General features: G+C 43.8%; 1 protein-coding gene across 1 annotated transcript in view; it reads right to left on the bottom strand.

Moving 5' to 3' along the window:
* Window positions 1-728: 728 nt before the first annotated feature.
* The window catches only part of zcchc7 (zinc finger, CCHC domain containing 7), a 398044-nt gene continuing 380947 nt past the window's right edge, over window positions 729-17825 (bottom strand). The window contains exons 7-9 of the mRNA XM_068030315.1: window positions 5028-5123; window positions 4531-4648; window positions 729-1836 (exon numbers count right to left, since the gene is read on the bottom strand). Coding sequence (XP_067886416.1) covers window positions 1274-1836; window positions 4531-4648; window positions 5028-5123 — 777 coding nt within the window. The 3' untranslated portion in view covers window positions 729-1273. The remainder of the gene's footprint in view (window positions 1837-4530; window positions 4649-5027; window positions 5124-17825) is intronic.

Here is a 17825-nt window from a genome sequence, read left to right as displayed (position 1 = left end):
GACAGCGCAGAAAAGATTCAGGAGAATGGTTCCAGGATGAGGAACTTCAGTTACATAGGTAGATGGGAGAAATTGGTTCTGTTTTCCTTGGAGAAGAGAAGGTTGCGAGGAGATTTGATAGAGGTGTTCAAAATCATGAGGGGCCTGGACAGAGTGGATAGGGAGAAACTGTTCCCATTGGTGGAAGGATCGAGAACCAGAGGGCACAAATTTAAGGTAACTGTCAAAAGAAGCAATGGTGACATGAGGAAAAATATTTTCACGCAGCGAGTGGTTGGGATCTGGAATGCACTGCCTAAGAGTGTGGTAGAGGCAGGTTCAATTGAGGCATTCAAGAGGGAATTGGATTGTTATCTGAAAAGGAAGAATGTGCAGGGCTACAGGTAGAATTCAGGGGAGTGGCACTAGGTGAATTGCTCCTTCATAGAGCCAGCACAGATATTATGGTCTGAATGGCCTCCTTCTGTGCTGTACCCATTCTATGATCTTTCAGGTGCCAGGGTTGGGAACATAAATGAACGGCTACAGAAGTTCTCAGAGAAAGAAAAGGCGCAGGTGCAAGAGAAGTGGTGGTTCATGTTGTGCAAGAAGAGTTCCAGAAATTAGGAAGTAAATTAAAAAGCAGTATCTTAAAGATAATTATCTCAGGATTAAGCAGAACAAGATAGCATGCATCCACTCTGCCAGATTACTGCCAGTGATATGAAGATTAGGATCTACCACATATATTGTTTGAACAAATTTTATTATACAAAGATAAATGCTGAAATATTTAATAACTTGCAAAGTGGACAGTACAAGCAATAATCAAGTCAAAGCAGTCATTTTACTGATTATAGGTAACCAAAGGAATAAACTAGACTCTAAACATACATCGTATAACAAACATGAATTTATCTAAACTGCATCAAACACAACTATCAATCTGCAGGCAAAAATGTTAAGTTGCTCCTTTCCTTTGCACTGTACATCAAGCCTTGCCTCAGAGACTGTAGAGACGCCCTGCACTCAGGGCTCAGTGTCTCTCTCTCCCCCAGCGTCTGCAAATGCCACCCAGGGTGATTCTCAAAATTTATTCACCCTCCTACTGTGTGAAACCTAGCTTCTTCTTAGCATCACCTAATGGCCTGACGACATCTGGAGTTCTTTGCATGGGTGCGAACTCATGAACTCCGTGTCACAGCAAATTAGTACAATGATTTTTACATTAAAAAGTGTCTAATTGGTGCATTGTAGCTGTTATGCTCCCAGAAGCAAATGCAATTATTCACTATTAGCTTACTGATCCCTGAGATTTAATCTTAGAATGTTTCTTGCGCTTCTTTTGTTTTTGTTTCATTATTAAAGCATCATCTGGTACTGACGGTATTTCTTCTCTGACATGTACTTTTGTTTTCTTAGCCTTTTTCCTTCTTTTCTTTGCAAGCTCTGTAGTCTCTCCTTTTGTGTGCTTTTTCTTTTTCTTGTTCCTCTTTTTCCTTGTTGGATCCAGATGTCCCTCAGTCTGTGTGATATTACTGTGTGTAAACAACAGAGGGCTCTGGTGGGTTTTGTACTGTGGAGCATTAGTTGCTATTGACTGGCCTGCAAATTCTCTTGGAAAATCCTCTTCAACACCTTCACTAAAGGTTTTGGGGAAGGTCTGATGGCAACGTTTTGCTTTGTGTTTTGCTGTCCAACTGTTTCTCTTGAAGTCTCTTCCCTCTTGTTCAACCCTTTTTTTCTTCAGCAGCTCTCTCTTCCTCTTTTTCTTGGAAAGCGAATCCACACTTGCAGTACTCTTGCGCAATTTCTTAGTTGGAAAGCTGGTTTCCAGAAGCCCAGCACTTTGAAGTTCTGGAGGGGAAACAGTCAAAATTAATGCTCAAGAAACTTGACTTTCATTATTTTTTGTCTGTGCCGTGATCATGTCAAAAGCACAATGGGGAAGATGAAGGTTCCAGCCACAGAATGCAACTGTCACATTTTCTTTGCTGCATTCAAACTAGTTGAAGAACAAATACTCCAATAAATGCAGTTTATATGCATAGTGTCATTATTTAAAAAAAAATTGTTCTTGGGATGGGGATGGCACTGACAATCATGGCTCATCCCTAGATTCCCTGAGGGTATTAAAAGTTAATCTCACAGTGTGGGACTGGAGCCAGACCAGGTACAGGTGACAAGTTCCCTTCCCTATAGGACATTACTGAATCAGGTGGGTTTTTACAACAATCTGGCAACTTCATGGTAATTTTCTGGTGCCAGTCCACAGGCTATCAGATTTATTGAACACTGTTTCACAATTTGCCATAGTGGGATTTCAATTCATGACCTCTGGGTTGCAAGTCTAGTTCAATATCAGTAGTCTAATGTTTTATCAATACCAATACTGCTAGGTTGCACGAACTTGGTTTGCATTCCCTTGAGTTTAAAAGGTTGAACATAGAACAGTACAGCACAGTACAGGCCCTTCGGCCCACGATGTTGTGCCGAACCTTTAACCTACTCTAAGATCAAACTACCTACATACCCTTCATTCTACTATCATCCATGTACCTATCCAAGAGTTGCTTAAATGTTCCTAATGTATCTGCTTCTACTACCACCGCTGGCAGTGCATTCCACGCACCCACCACTTGAGTGGTTGAAGTGGTGGCGAATGAGGTAGTAGATGGGTTGATGTTAATTTTTCAAAATTCGCTAGATTCTGGAAAGGTTCCATCAGACTGGAAAGTAGCAAATATAACCCCTCTATTCAAGAAGGGCGGGAAGGCAGAAAACAGGTAACTACAGGGCAGTTAGCCTGACGTCTGTCGTGGGGAAGGTGTTGGAATCGATCATTAAGGAAGCTATAGCTGGGCACTTAGAAAAACTCAAGGAAAGCAGGAATAATCAGTATGGCTTTGTGAAAGAGAAATCATGTTTAACCAATTAATTGGAGTTCTTTGAAGCAGTAACATGCGCTGTGGATGAAGGGGAGTCCGTTGATGTACTATACTTGGATTTCCAGAAGGCATTTGACAAGGTTCCACATAAAAGGTTATTGTGCACAGTAGCAGCTCATGATGTCAGGGGTAACATATTAGCATGGATAGAAGATTGGCTGGCTGGCAGAAAACAGAATATACATAAATGGGTCCTTTTCTGATTGGCAGGATGTGATGAGTGGAGTTCCACAGGAGTCTGTGCTGGAGCCTCAACATTTACCATTTATATCAATGACCTAGATGAGGGGTGCGATGGCATGGTAGCTAAATTTGCAGATGACACAAAGATAGGTAGGAAAGTATCTTATGAACAAGACATAAGGAGGTTGCAGACCGATACAGATAGGTTGAGGGAGTGGGCAAAAATCTGGCAGATGGAGTAGAATGTGGGAAAATATGAAGTTGTTCACTTTGGCAGGATGAATAAAAATGCAGAGTATTACTTAAATGGAGAACGACTGCAGGATTCCGAGATGCAGAGGGATCTAGGTGTTCTAGTGCATGAGTCACAAAAAGTTAGTATGCAGTTACAGCAGGTAATAAAGAAGGCTAATGGAATGCTATCCCTTATTATGAGAGGAACTGAAAATAAAAGTAAGGATGTTATGCTTCAGTTAAACAGGGCATTGGTGAGACTACATCTCAAATACTGTGTGCAGTTTTGGTCTCCTTATTTAAGGAAGGATGTAAATGCGTTGGAGGCAGGTCAGAGGAGGTTTACTAGATTGATACCTGGAATGAGCGGGATGTCTTATGAGGAAAGGTTAGACAGACTGGGTTTATTTTCACTGGAGTCTAGAAGAGTGAGGGGGGACTTGATTGACATTTACAAAATCCTGAACAGTCTTGCCAAGGTGGATGTGGAAAGGATTTTTCCTCTTGTGGGTGAGTCCAGAACTAGGGGGCACTGTTGTAAATTTAGGGTCGCCCTTTTACGACAGAGATGAGGAGAATTTTTTTCTCCCAGAGGGTTGTGAGACTTTGGAACTCTGCCTCAGAAGGTGGCAGCGGCAGGGTCATTGAATAGTTTTAAGGCGGAGGTAGATAGATTGTTAGGCAAGGGAATCAAAGGTTATCAGGGGTAGATGGGAGTGTGGAATTCGAGACACAAACAGATCAGCCATGATCTTATTGAATGGCGGAGCAGGCTCGAGGGGCCCAATGGCCTATTTCTGGTGCTAATTTGTATGAAATCTGGAAATCTCTTCCCCAAAAGGCTACAGATATTGGGTCAATTGAAATTTTCAATACTAAGGTCGATATATTTTTGTTAGGCTAGGGTATTAATGGTCACCCTGGTTCTTGCATTTCCTCCTCCCAGGCCTCTACTGATGCCGCTCTTCAGCTGATTGTTTGCAATCCTGTGACAGTATCCTGCTGTCGGTGCTCCTCAGATTATCTTTCATACAACAGTGCAGTTGAGATTGTAGACTGAACCTGTGTGCCTCTATTCCACAGGGCTATATGCTGAAACACGCATTACAAATCAAGAATTCATGACTGACCAGTTTCTTTTCCGAGATCAGTGCCAGTTATATCTCCAACATTAAAAGGAACTAACCTTCAACCCTCCTCTGTATCCTCCACTCTCTCATTTTTATGTCATGCTCTGTATCATAGTAATACACAAACGGTGATGTAGGAAAAGTATGATTATGCATCCATTTGCTTGAACATTCCTGTAATTCACCAAAACATTTTTGTTTAGTATAAAGATAAACATACCCAATTTGGGAGACATGAAAGTATGATCGTTTACATAAATTTCCCCTTCTCTCTCCCCACCCATCAAGTGTCAGTGCATTGGAAGTCATTAGTAATTGGCGCCTTAATTTCAGAGCTGCAAATGGGCAGCAACATTTGAGTAAACACATTTTGATACTGAAATCTTTAAAACAGTAACATTTCAGAATGTACTTTGAATTCACCTGATTTCTGGCAAGCATTTGGAATGCAATTTTACAGTCACTGGGCTTATTTTAATTACATTGTACAAAAATGCATTACACTTGAAGCATTTAAATTGTGATTTTATATAATTCAATGTTTGAATCTTACGTGGCCATAATGTCCTCGCTTTGCACAATTGTAGCAATACATGGATCTCTTCGCAACTGGCTGGGAACATCCATTTACAATTGGTCCTTGGTTGGTCTGCATCATGGAAAATGACAACTTACTAACAATCTGAAGAATGATTCAGAAACACTACCAACAGAAATATCTGAAAATAAAAGGTATTTTAACAAATAAAATACTGTCTATAAAATAATTGCATTTTTGGGGCTCATCTACAGGAGAACTACTTTTCCATTTTGGCCAGCTAGTATCAACAGGTTAAGTACATCATGGTCAGATGCAATGGAAAACTCCCTTGACTATACCACAGCAGTGTGCCTTAACCCCTTGAAACCAATTTCGCAAACCAGACTGCTTTATTTATTGTCTGACTGATAACTTGCTGCCAACACAATATCCAGTTCTATGTTGCGTTTTGTAAATATTTTGAAGCAGAGGAAGATGCAGGGCTATGAGGAGACCATAGGGCAGTGAGATCCATTTTGATTGCTCGCCTAAACGGCCATCATTCGCACGATGGGCTGAATGGCCTCCCTCTGTGCCGTAACCTTTAATGGTTCTTTTTATGCTTATTTTTAAAAGGGGCCTTACTACAAAGACAAGTACAAGATTGGATAGTTACACTTCATAAGTTAAAATATTTAATTTCTTACCCCCACCAAATTTGTTGTTAAAATGTCAGGTCTTTTTCAGTAATAAGAGCATAGCAAATTTTGGCAGATACCAAACTCCTTGCCCAATTAAAAAAAGGTTGGTTATCTGTAAACATAATTGTTACCAGTATTATGCAGTTGGGTGATAACTGTTGGGCTATGTCACTGGTGCTTCTGCTGCTTTGAGTTACATGAATAAAAATCTTTACAGGAGAGGCCTGGCAATTACTTTGTTCACAAACAAATCCAGTAAAATCATGGACTTCTGTAGCATTACTTGTATTTGTACAGGGATAATTATACAGATATATTACCTATTCTTAATGAGCAGGGAGTGAACATACCTGTATTCATCCCTTACTTGATTTCTTTCAATGGGACTGTGACAGAGTTGGTGATGCATTTTCAATATGCTCTAGCAATGTGATTGCAAGCTCTCTTCAAATTCAAATTCCACACGATCAGCATTAAAACATTCAAGGCACCAGTAGTCACACCTTGCCACACTATCCAAGCAGCCTCTTGCTGTCATCTTGACAGGAATCTTGACTGCATATGTGGGCAAAAAGAGCCAATCTCCACATGTTTACCATCCTGGTCTTGCACTCTGTATCCCAATTAAAGAATCCATACTTCACCAGGGTCCAAACAAGGTAACTAATGTGTGGTGCTGCACAGCGCCATTTCCCATTCAATCAGATCCACACAGTTATTCACTTACATCACTGGTCTAATGTAAGAGGCTCGTCAGCATTAAGAAAAGAGAAAGGCTTTAGCAGATGGGAAGAGGGGGCAACCAAAAGGACATCTCGATCAAATCCCAATTAGAAAAACCTGGTCATCGCTTGTCAGAAACACATGGCTGAGATCACATGAAGCTGTACAATTCTTAGTTATATTTGAAGGAAAGGAGGAAGTCAGCATCTAACATCAGGCTCAATCCTATTGTCTCTTCTCTTAACAAGAAGCAAGGGTTGAATTTTAACCTGCCAGGGTGGATGGGTATTGGTGTGTGTGGGAGATTAGAGAAGCAAAAAATGCTGGCATGTCAGGAAGCTGGCAGGAACCAGCAGACTTCTGCATTTAGCTCGTGCATGTTTGTTAGCCCGTGGGAAATCCCCATTGAATAGGCACGTTGGCGATCAACATCTGTAAAAAGGCAACCTTTTTACATTAACCTTGAATTCTTGCTTTAACTGCCAGCACATGGGTTTCCCGGGCTGTCTGAAACTTGCCAGGCTGAACAAAGTGAGAGGACAGCAGGATTGACAGGGCTGAGCAATTGCCAGGCTGCAAAAACCTTTAAATATTGAGATCTGACAGCTGCTTCTTTGCCTAGCTGAAAGGCTTTTGCTCACAGGGCTTGTTCTGAGAATAAAAGCAAAATACTGCGGATGCTGGAAATCTGAAATAAAAACAAGAAATGCTGGAATCACTCAGCAGGTCTGGCAGCATCTCTCTTCTTCGGAACTCTTCTTGTTCTGAGAATGTATTTTCACTGTTTTAGAGCTGATTTCAAAGACTTTGGAGGTCATTTCTGCGACCTTCGACTTTGATCTGCACTTCCCAACTGTCAGCCTTTTTAGTAGCATGGGAACTGCTTATGCAGCTTTATCTTGGGCCTCTGATGAGGAACAAGAGGAGCAGCACCAGCAGCAACAGTGGCGCACCGCAGCCTCACAGCTCCAGCGACCTGGGTTCGGTTCGGGTACTGCCTGTGTGGAGTTTGCAAGTTCTCCCTGTGACCGCGTGGGTTTCCGCGGGGTGCTCCAGTTTCCTCCCACAGCCAAAGACTTGCAGGTTGATAGGTAAATTGGCCATTGTAAATTGCCCCTAGTGTAGGTAGGTGGTAGGAGAATGGTGGGGATGTGGTAGGGAACATGGGATTAATGTAGAATTAGTATAAGTGGGTGGTTGTTGCTCGGCACAGACTCGGTGGGCCGAAGGGCCTGTTTCAGTGCTGAATCTCTATATAATACCAGTAGGAACAGCAGCTGTGTTCGCCTTAGCCACCTGCCGCTCTACAGAACAGAGGGGATGAACACAGAGTTCCAGCTTACAGGATGTGATACCCCCAACGCTGGATATACAGGCGGAGGATGAACTTTCTGGATATGACTGGGCACCAGTGCCTCAGGAGGTTAAGACTTTCACAGCAGGTCATTGCTGACATTTGCAGCCTCCTGATACAAGACCCCCTGTCAAGTGGACCAGGGCGGGCATGCATTGCCAGTGGCTGTCAAGGTCACTACAACACTGAATTTCTTCGCCTCCTGCCCAGGGATCTGCTGGTGACATCTGCAGAATTTCACAATCTGCTGCGCACAATTGCATCTCTCAGGTGATGGATTCCATGTTTGCCAGAAGGCGCCAGTTACATCCACTTCGCTACTGATAAGGAAGGCCAGTCAGAATGAGAGGGAACTCAGATTTGCTGCTCTGGCTGGATTTCCACAGGTACAGGAAGTTATTGACCACTCACATGTGGCAATCAAGGCACCTTGATCAACCAACAGTATTCACAATCGAAATGGATTTCATTCCATTAATGCTCAGCTGGTATGTAACCACTGAAAAATTACCATGCATATCCATACAAGATACCCAGGAAACTGTCATAATGCCTTCATTCTGCACCAGTCAAGTCTACTGCAGATAGTCGTCCCTCCAAGCAAAGTCAGCTGGTGGCTCCTTGGAGACAAGGGCTACTCTCTAAAGACGTGGTTGATGACACCTGTGAGGAGCTCTCCCACTGATGCACAGGAAAGATGCAACCGAAGGCACACACATGACACAAGAATGATCACTGAGAAAGCTATTGGGATGCTGAAGATGCAATTCAGATGTCTGTACAAATCTGGGAATGTCCTTCAGTATGCACCAGCAAGGTGCATCTAGAATGATAGTGGTCTGCTGTGCCTTGCACAACATCGTGCTACTGAGAGGATTGAAGTTGCAACACGAGGAAGGTAAGGACTGCTCTCCATCTTCAGAGGAGGAGCAGGAAGAGGAGTAGAAGGAGGGTCCTGCTGTAGACAGGGTACCTGCAGCCGCGAACTTAGCTGCCAGGGATGCACAGGACAGACTCAATAAGGCACACTTTGGCTAATCTGAGTCAGTACAGCTATCTAGCACACCAATTTTGAACCCACTGTACCCACCCCCAGCACAAAGCAGTCCCATAGTTTATAATCCATCCCTCTTACTGCCACCCATCTTGTCTTTTCCTCGAGGCTGACGGCCATTTGGCAGGCCACAGACAACAATGGGGATGGCTGGACAATGGAGCTTTGAAATAAAGTTTTATAGTGCATACACATTGACAATAAGAGTGACAATTTAAGAACTTTTAAATGTCCAAGCGATCTCCTTTGTGAAACTACTAAGTCTTTCTCCTCCTTTTCTTATTACTCCTAAGTGGTCTTATCCATGTGGCTTCAGCAGAGCTAAAGGCAAGCTGCGCGTTCCCCTGCTCTGACTGCTCAGATGCCTGTGGCTGACACCTTCTGGGTTTTGGAGTCCGTGAGGGCCCTGCCAAAGACTAGCTCACCTGCACCTGTACAGGGGCAGACATGGCTATCGGGACAGCAGGCAGCATATAGAGCTCTGACTAAATAAGGGAAGGCAAGGAAGGAAGATTGGGAGAGCTTTGAGCAGTGCCCCCACTTCCATATCCCCTTTTCCATCTTCTCTCTCATAGCCTACCCGCAATTCCCTGCTAGCTAAGGCTGAAGAGTACTTTGTTGCACTTCAGTGAGGTGCTGAATGGCTAAGGCAAAGATTTTCTCCATCCTATTTAAGCAGGCCATTGGTACGGCCAACATGCACTCGGTTGCCTGCCGTGGTGGTAGATATCAGTGCAAAGGCCTGAGACATCATGGCACTTGTGGTGCAGATAGGCTCCTCCAATTGTGCAAGGTGTCCCTGAAAAGGCTGACAGACCTCAAACAATTGCTCCACAGTCGTCCTTTTCATTGATGACCCTCAAGGCTCAGCAGCTGTGTCCAGCTCAGCAGAGCTTAGAGGGTCCTGTGCCCTCTGCTGGGGACTTTCAACTGCTGGTCCTCACCTCCAACACCTGCCCACTTGTGTTGCGTGGCTCTCCAGGTGGCAACTCTGTCTTGGAGGCACCACCGAGATGCGAGTATCCTGAGCTGGAGGAGGGTGTGAGTGAGTTATGTGACAGTGCTACCTCCTCTGAGGAGTCTTCTTCCTCCTCTGGCACCAGCTCCTGCATGATGCTTGAAGGACCTGTGGGAAGATGGAAGACAAGGTGAAACAGTTCAAAATCAAGGTAGTGCTGATCCATCATATTTCAGTGGCTGCTGACATATAGTCAACATGAGTGAGTGTTGTGAGCCATGTGGCTGCATGACATCTTATAGAGTCATAGTCATAGTCATCTTATCCCATCACCAGGTCTCTGGGAAACCCCCATTTCTCCATCGTCAATGGTAATGCATTCTGAGATTCTGCATATCTCCAGTGCTTCACCCTCTGCAATGGTCAGGGTGGTTATGATTGGAGGATCACTCCCGGTTCTCTGACTCTTTTTGGTGTTCTGCACTCTTCTTTCTCTCCTTGCAGAACAGTGAGTTATGAGTATGAGAAATAGAATGTTGAAAGGATGGAATGAAATTTGTGGACGGTGAGTGTGAGGGATGGGTGTGAGATGGCAATAAGATGAGGCTGTGTCAATGGTGGCTGTTTAGATGGCAATGAGAGGAGATGCTTTGAGAATGAAGGATGGGTGGCTCTACAAGCTGTGTTGATCTGAGGAGTGCTGTGTAAAATAAGGCTAGGGAAGCCACAGTGAGGGGGTTGTCATTTGAATGGGGCATGCCACTCACCTTTCCTGCCCTGATGAGGTCATTGAACCTCTTGCGGAACTGAAGCCATGAGCGAGGGACCACACTCCTGCTGCTCACATCCTCAGCCACTTCCACCATGCCTGCTTGGCTTCAGGGGCTGGCTTCTTCCTGCTGTCTGCTGGGAACAATATTTCTCTGCGGGCCCCTATAGTCCACAGCATGATCTACAGGGATGCCTCACAGAACTAGATGGCAGTCTTTCTCTTTGAGACTACATCACTCCAGTCGTTGTCTCAGCTGCCAGTTGTAGAATGTTTCCATTCTGCCCCTTGTCAGGGTCCTTTTAAATACTGAGGCTTCAGCAGTAATATAAGGGTCTTGATTGTGTCAGCCTGCTCTGATTGGTCAGGAAACCCAAAAGCAGATGGCTAATGCCATGGCTGAGTTAAAGAGCCACGGCAAAATCCACTCCACAAATGTGTGGGTTTCTTGCCGACTGCTGGCCTCCCCCACTGCAAACGGGTCCAAATGTTGAAATTCAACCCAGGTCTGCTGTAGATGAGGAAAATAACTGAAAACAAAAGGCGAAGAAGTCAAGTGAAATCCAAGATCAGTCCCAAAGGTTCTACTCAAGCGTACCCGTGCAACTGGCTGAATCAACATCACACACAAGAAAGTTAAACATCGGTTTCCTCTCTGACCCTGAACAATCTGTCCTAGCAAAGGCCTCAGCTTCATCCCCTTACTCCCCCACTCAATGTCTTTCGAGTTTGGCACAATGCTGAGCTCTTCTTCATTCATCTCCTTGCCCACTTCTTTGGCCAAGAGGCCTCCCCCCACCCCCCTGCACAGTAGACAATTTTACCTGTCTCCAGTATTCTCCCTCCACCTGGACCCCTCCCTCTGGCTTTTTACTCTCTTTAGATCTTTTCATTGAGAACTGCTGGCATGGGATCAGCTGTCTCAATTGCTCTGCTCCCCTCACTCACTCTAACCTGTCTCCCTCTGAACTTGCAACACTCTGTTCTCTTAGGTCCAACCTTAACATTGTCATCAAACCTGCTGACAAAGGTGGTGCTGTTGTTGACATGTAGCTAGCAGAGGCTGAACGCCAACTACTGACACTTTCTCCTACCTCCCACGGACCATGACACCACCACTGACCATCAAGCCATCATTTCCAGCACTGTTGCTGACCTCATCTCCTGCAGAGATCTTCCCTCTACGTCCCTGTAGGTAGCACTCGAAAAATTAATTGGATTGAAAGTTGATAAATCCCCTGGACCAGATGAGCCACTTCCCAGAGTATTGAAGGAGGTGGCTACAGAGATAGTGGATGCATTGGTGGTTATCTTTCAAAATTCTATAAATTCTAGAAGAGTTCCTGCAGACTGGAAAGTAGCAAATGTAACTCCATTACTTAAGAAGGGAGCGAGAGAGAAAACAGAGAACTACGGACCTGTTAGTTTGACGTCAGTAGTAGGTAAAATGTCAGAATCTATTATAAAGGATGTGATAATTGGACACTTGGAAAATAATGATATGATTGGGCAGAGTCAACATGGATTTAAGAAAGGGAAATCATGTTTGACAAACCTGTTGAAGTTTTTTTGAGGATGTTACTTGTAACATAGATAAAGGAGACCCAGTGGATATAGTGTATTTGGATTTTAAGAAGGCTTTTGGTAAGGTCCCATACAGGAGGTTAGTAAACAAAATTAGAGCACATGGGATTGGGGGTAATATACTGCTCTGGATTGAGAATTGGTTAACAGGCAGAAGGCAGAGAGTAGGAATAAATGGGTCATTCTCAGGATGGCAGGCTGTTACTAGTGGGGTACTGCAAGGATCAGTGCTTGGGCCACAGCTATTCACAATCTATATAAATGATTTGGATGTGGGGAACAATTGTAATATTTCCAAATTTGCTGATGACATGAAACTAGGTGGGAATGTAAGTTGTGAGGAGGATGCAAGGAGGGTTCAAGGGGATTTGGACAGGCTAAGTGAATGGGCAAGAACATGGCAAATGGAATATAATGTCAATATCTACCCCACATGGATTGCAGAGGTTCAAGAAGGCAGCTCACCACCACCTTCTCAAGGGCAATTAGGGATGGGCAATAAATGGTGGCTTATCCAGCGACCTCCACGAATGAATGAACTAATAAAAAAAAAATGTGAAGTGATCCACTTGGTAGAAAAAACAGAAAGGCAGTGTATTTCTTAAATGGTGAGAGGTTGGGAAGTGTTGCTGTCCAAAGGGACCTGGGTGTCCTTGTTCATGAATCACTAAAAGCTACTATGCAGGTGCAGCAAGCAATTAGGAAGGCAAATGATATGTTGGCCTTCATTGCAAGGGGATTTGAGTACAGAAGTATAGATGTCTTTCTGCAGTTGTAGAGCCTTGGTGAGACTGCACGTGGATTATTGTGTATAGTTTTGGTCTCCTTATCTAAGGAAGGATATACTTGCCAAAGAGGAAGTGCAACAGAGGTTCACCAGACTAATCCCTGGGATGGCGGGATTGTCTTAGGAGAAGAGATTGCAGAAACTGGGCCTGTATTCTCTAGAATTTCAAAGAATGAGAGGTGATTTCATTGAAACTTACAAAATTCTTACAGGACATGACAGGGTAGATGTGGATAGGATGTTTCCTCTGGCTGGTGAGTCTAGAATCAGAGGACACGGTCTCAGACTAAGGGGCAGGCCATTTAAGACTGAGATGAGGAGAAATTTCTTTACTCAGAGGTAGTGAATCTTTGGAATTCTCTACCCCAGAGGGCTGTGGAAGCTCAATCATTGAGCATGTTCAAGAGAGAAATCGATAGATTTCTGGATACTAATGACATCAAGTGATATGGGAATAGTGGGGGAAAATGGCATGGAGGTAATGATCAGCCATGATCTGTTTGAATAGCAGAGCAGGCTCGACGGGTCGAATGGCCTACATTGTTCCTATTGCCTATGTTCCTATATTCATAAGCTTGACTCCAAACCATTGGCTCCAAAGACACAGACTGGGTTTTCAAAGTATCATTTGAGAAACTAGATGTCCTTTGACCCATTTATTTCAACTATTTTGATTCATCAGTGGTCTGACTGGAAGGTGGTGAACACTGTCTATTTACAAGAGATCAAAATCAGAGGCCAATAATCAAAGGCTGCCGAAAACTGTGTCAAACAAGATTGATGCTGTGCCAATTCAATCATAAAAAAACTTATCATCTGGTGTTAAATTTGGCTTTAGAACAAGCCTATGACTTTTAATGCTTTCAATCTCATGGTTTGTAAGATGGACCAATTCTCTTCACATGACATGGAATGTGGTTAATAAGACTGGTGAGGTACAGGTGTAGATTGACATGTCGTGACTATAACAGAGACCTGGCTCAAAGAAGGACAGGACTGCATGTTAAATATTCCTGGATACAAGGTGTTCAGGAAAGATCAGAAATGGAAAAAAAGGGGAGGGGTGGCAGTATTGATTAAGGAGAGCATTGCAGTGCTGGAGAAAAAGGATGTCCCAGAGGGTCGAGGACAGAATCAATTTGCTAGAGCTAAGGAATAAAAAAAAGTGCAATTACATTGCTCGGTGTATAGGCCACCAGCTAGTGGGAAGGATGTGGAGGAACACATTTGCAAGGAAATTACAGAGAGATACAAAAATTATAGGGTAATTATAATGGGGGACTTTAATTATCCAAACATAGACTGGCATGATAATAGTGTAAAGGGCAGTGAGGGGCAAGAGTTCCTACAGTGTGTTCAGGAAAATTTTCTACAACAGTATGTTGCTAGTCCAACGAGAAAGGAGGCACTGTTAGACCTGGTTCTTGGGAATGAGGTGGGTCAAGTGAATCAAGTATCAGTAGGACAGCATTTAGGGGATAGTGATCATTGTATCATAAGGTTTAGGCTGACTATGAAAAAGGACAAAGAGCAATCCAGGGTAAGAATAATTAACTGGGGGAAGGCCAACTTCAATGGGGTAAGAATGGAGCTGGGGTGAATAAATTGGAGTCAAAAGCTGGCAGCAAAACCAGTTGATGAACAATGGGCTACCTTCAAAGAAGAGATAGTTCGGGCACAGTCAAGGTATGCTCCCTCGAAGTAAAGCCTGGCTTGGGTTTAAAATTAAAACCCGACCTGGGCCCGACCCGACCACAGCCAACCCGGACCCGACTCGGGCCCAAGTCCTTTAATTTTTTTTCGTGCCTGACCCGAATTGACCCGACATGAGTATCCTTCATCTGTTCCAGCAGCAGGCTATTTCTGCAGCTGGAGTTGTGGGGAATCATGGGTTGGCCTGATCCCGTGACTTCCCGGAACCAGCACTGTCCAGTCCGACCCAACCCCAAATACTGGACCCGGAATTTCGACCCGACCCAACCCCAACACATGTAGTCGGGTCTAGTTCGGTTTGGGTCGGGTAGCCAGGCTTTACTTCGAAGGGGAAAAGTAGGGCAAACAAATCCAGAGCTCCCTGGATGATAAAAGAGGTAGAAATTAAGATAAAGAAGAAAAAGTGTGCTTATGACAGATGCCAGGTAGAAAATATTATTGAGAACCAGGCTGAATATAGAAGGTCCAGAGGGGAAGTGAAAAAGCAAATAAGAGAAACAAAGAGAGAGCATAAAAAGAGACTGGCAGTTAGCATTAAAGGAAATCCCGAAGTTTTCTATAGGCATATAAATAGTAAAAAGGTGGGAAAAGGAGAAGTGGGGCCGATTAGGGACCAGAAAGGGGATTTTCACATGGAGGCAGACGGCATAGCTGAGGTATTAAATAAATACTTTGCATCTGTCTTTACCAAGGAAGAAGATGCAACCCAGGCAATGTTGAAAGAGGAGGTAAGTCAGACACTAGAGGGGTTTACAATTGATAAAAAGAGGAAGTATTAGATAGGCTGTCTGCACTTAAAGTGGATAAAGCACCAGGGCCGGATGAGATGCATCCAAGGATACTGAGGGGAATGAGGGTGGAAATCGCAGAGGCACTGGCCATAATTTTTCAGTCACCCTTAGACTCGGGGAGTGGTGCCAGACGACTGGGGAATTGCAAACGTTACACCCTTGTTCAAAATGGGTGTAAAGATAAGCCCAGCAAGTACAGGCCAGTCAGTTTAACTTCGGTGGTGGGAAAACCTCTAGAAAAAATAATTCGGCACAAAATCAATAGTAACATGGACAAATGTGAATTAATTAAGGAAAGCCAGCATGTATTTCTTAAGGGAAAATCATGTTTAACTAACTTGCTGGAGTTTTTTGAGGAGGTAACAGAGAGGGTTGATGAAGGCAATGCTGTTGATGTGGTGTACATGGATTTTCAAAAGGTGTTTGATACAGTGCCACACAACAGACTTGTGAGTAAACTTGTAGCTCATGGAATAAAAGGGATGGTAGCAACATGGATATGAAATTGGCTGAGTGACAGGAAACAAAGAGTAGTGGTTAATGGAGGCTTTTCGGGCTGGAGGAAAGGTTTGCAGTGGAGTTTCCCAGGGATCAGTGTTTGGACCTTTAGTTTTCCTGATATATATTAATGAGCTAGACCTTGGTGTACAGGGCACAATTTCAACGTTTGCAGGTGATACAAAACTTGGAAGCATTGTGAACTGTGAGGAGGATAGTGCAGAACTTCAAAAGGACATAGATAAGTTGGTGGAATGGGCAGACAGGTTGCACATGAAGGTCAATGCAGAGAAATGTGAGGTGATTCATTTTGGTAGCAAGAACATGGAGATAATACAGAATAAACGGTACAATTATAAAGGGGGGATAGGATCAGAGGGACCTAGTTGTATATGTGCATTAGTCATTGAAGGTGGCAGGACAGGTTGAGAGAGCGGTTAATAAAGCATACAGTATCCTGGGCTTGATTAATAGGGGCATAGAATACAAGAGCAAGCAAGTTATGTTGAATTTATACAAGACACGAATTCGGCCTCAGCTGGAGTATTGCGTCCAATTCTGGGCGCCGCACTTTAGGAAAGATGTGATGGCATTGGAAAGAGTACAGAAAAGATTCAGGAGAATGCTTCCAGGGATGAGGAATTTCAGTTATGAAGATAGATTGGAGAAGTTAGGACTGTTTTCCTTGGAGAAGAGAAGGCTGAGAGGTGATTTGATAGAGATATTCAAAATCATGAGGGTCTGGACAGAGTAGTTAGAAACTGTTCCCACTTGTGAAAGGATTGAGAGCCAGTGGGCACAGATTGAAAGTATTTGGTAAGAGAAGCAAAAGTGACATTAGGAAAAACTTTTTCACGCAGCGAATGGTTAAGGTCTGGAATGTGCTGCCTGAGAACGTGGTGGAAGCAGGTTCGATTCAAGCATTCAAAAGGGAATTAGATAGTTATATGAAAAGGAAGAATGTGCAGGGTTTCAGAGAGAAGGTGAGGGAATGGAACTGAGGGAATTGCTCTTTCAGACAGCCAGTGTGGACACAATGCCCTTCTGCACTGCAACGATTCTGAGATTCTGTGAAGAGAAGCCTTTGCAGGTGATTCTCTGGCTATGACTGGATAGATAAAAATGGAGGCAAGTGAGGGGCAGTCCCACTTAGCTGGACGACAGAGGAAAGACACTGGAGGAAGATAGTGTGGCCAACTATGTCATAGACTATAGACAGGATGAGAAGGGATAGTGTAGTCAGTCACAGAGGATGTTACTTGTGGCTTTGATATGGGTTATTTGAGTGTTGTGGCAGGGGCAGAAACCTGATTGAAGAGGTTCAAACGTGGAGTTGCGGGAAAGATAGGCATAGATTTGGGAGGCAACAACATCTTCAAGAAATAAAAACTGAAAGTGCTGGAAATTCTCAGCAGGTCTAGCAGCATCTGTGGAGAGAGAAGCAGAGTTAATGTTTCAGGTCAGTGACCTTTCATCAGAACTGGCAAACGTTAGAAATGTAACAGGTTTTATGCAGGTAAAGCAGAAGTGGGGGGTAAACTGAACAAAAGGGAAGGTGATGATAGATCAGGGGGCCGGAGAGATTAACTGACAAGGAGGTCATGGGGCAAAGGCAAAGAGAGTGTGCTAATGGTGTGGTGAAAGACAAAGCATTAGTGTAGAGATGGTGCTAATGACAGAATAATGAACAGCCCTAGCCAAAAGCACAAACATGAAAAAACCAGTAGGCAGGCACATGGTGAAAAAAAATGATGAAACAAAATAAAATAAAAATAAAAAAGGGCCAGTCATGCGCTGAAATTATTGAAATTAATGTAGGCTGTAGAGTGCCAAATCGGAAAATGAGGTGCTGTTCCTTGAGCTTGCGTTGACGTTCACTGGAACACTCCAGCAGGCCCA

This window comes from Heterodontus francisci, chromosome 4, assembly GCF_036365525.1.
Source record: "Heterodontus francisci isolate sHetFra1 chromosome 4, sHetFra1.hap1, whole genome shotgun sequence".
Taxonomy (NCBI): domain Eukaryota; kingdom Metazoa; phylum Chordata; class Chondrichthyes; order Heterodontiformes; family Heterodontidae; genus Heterodontus; species Heterodontus francisci.
The sequence above is the reverse complement of the archived record's forward strand: the minus strand, read 5'-3'. Positions and strand labels throughout refer to the sequence as shown.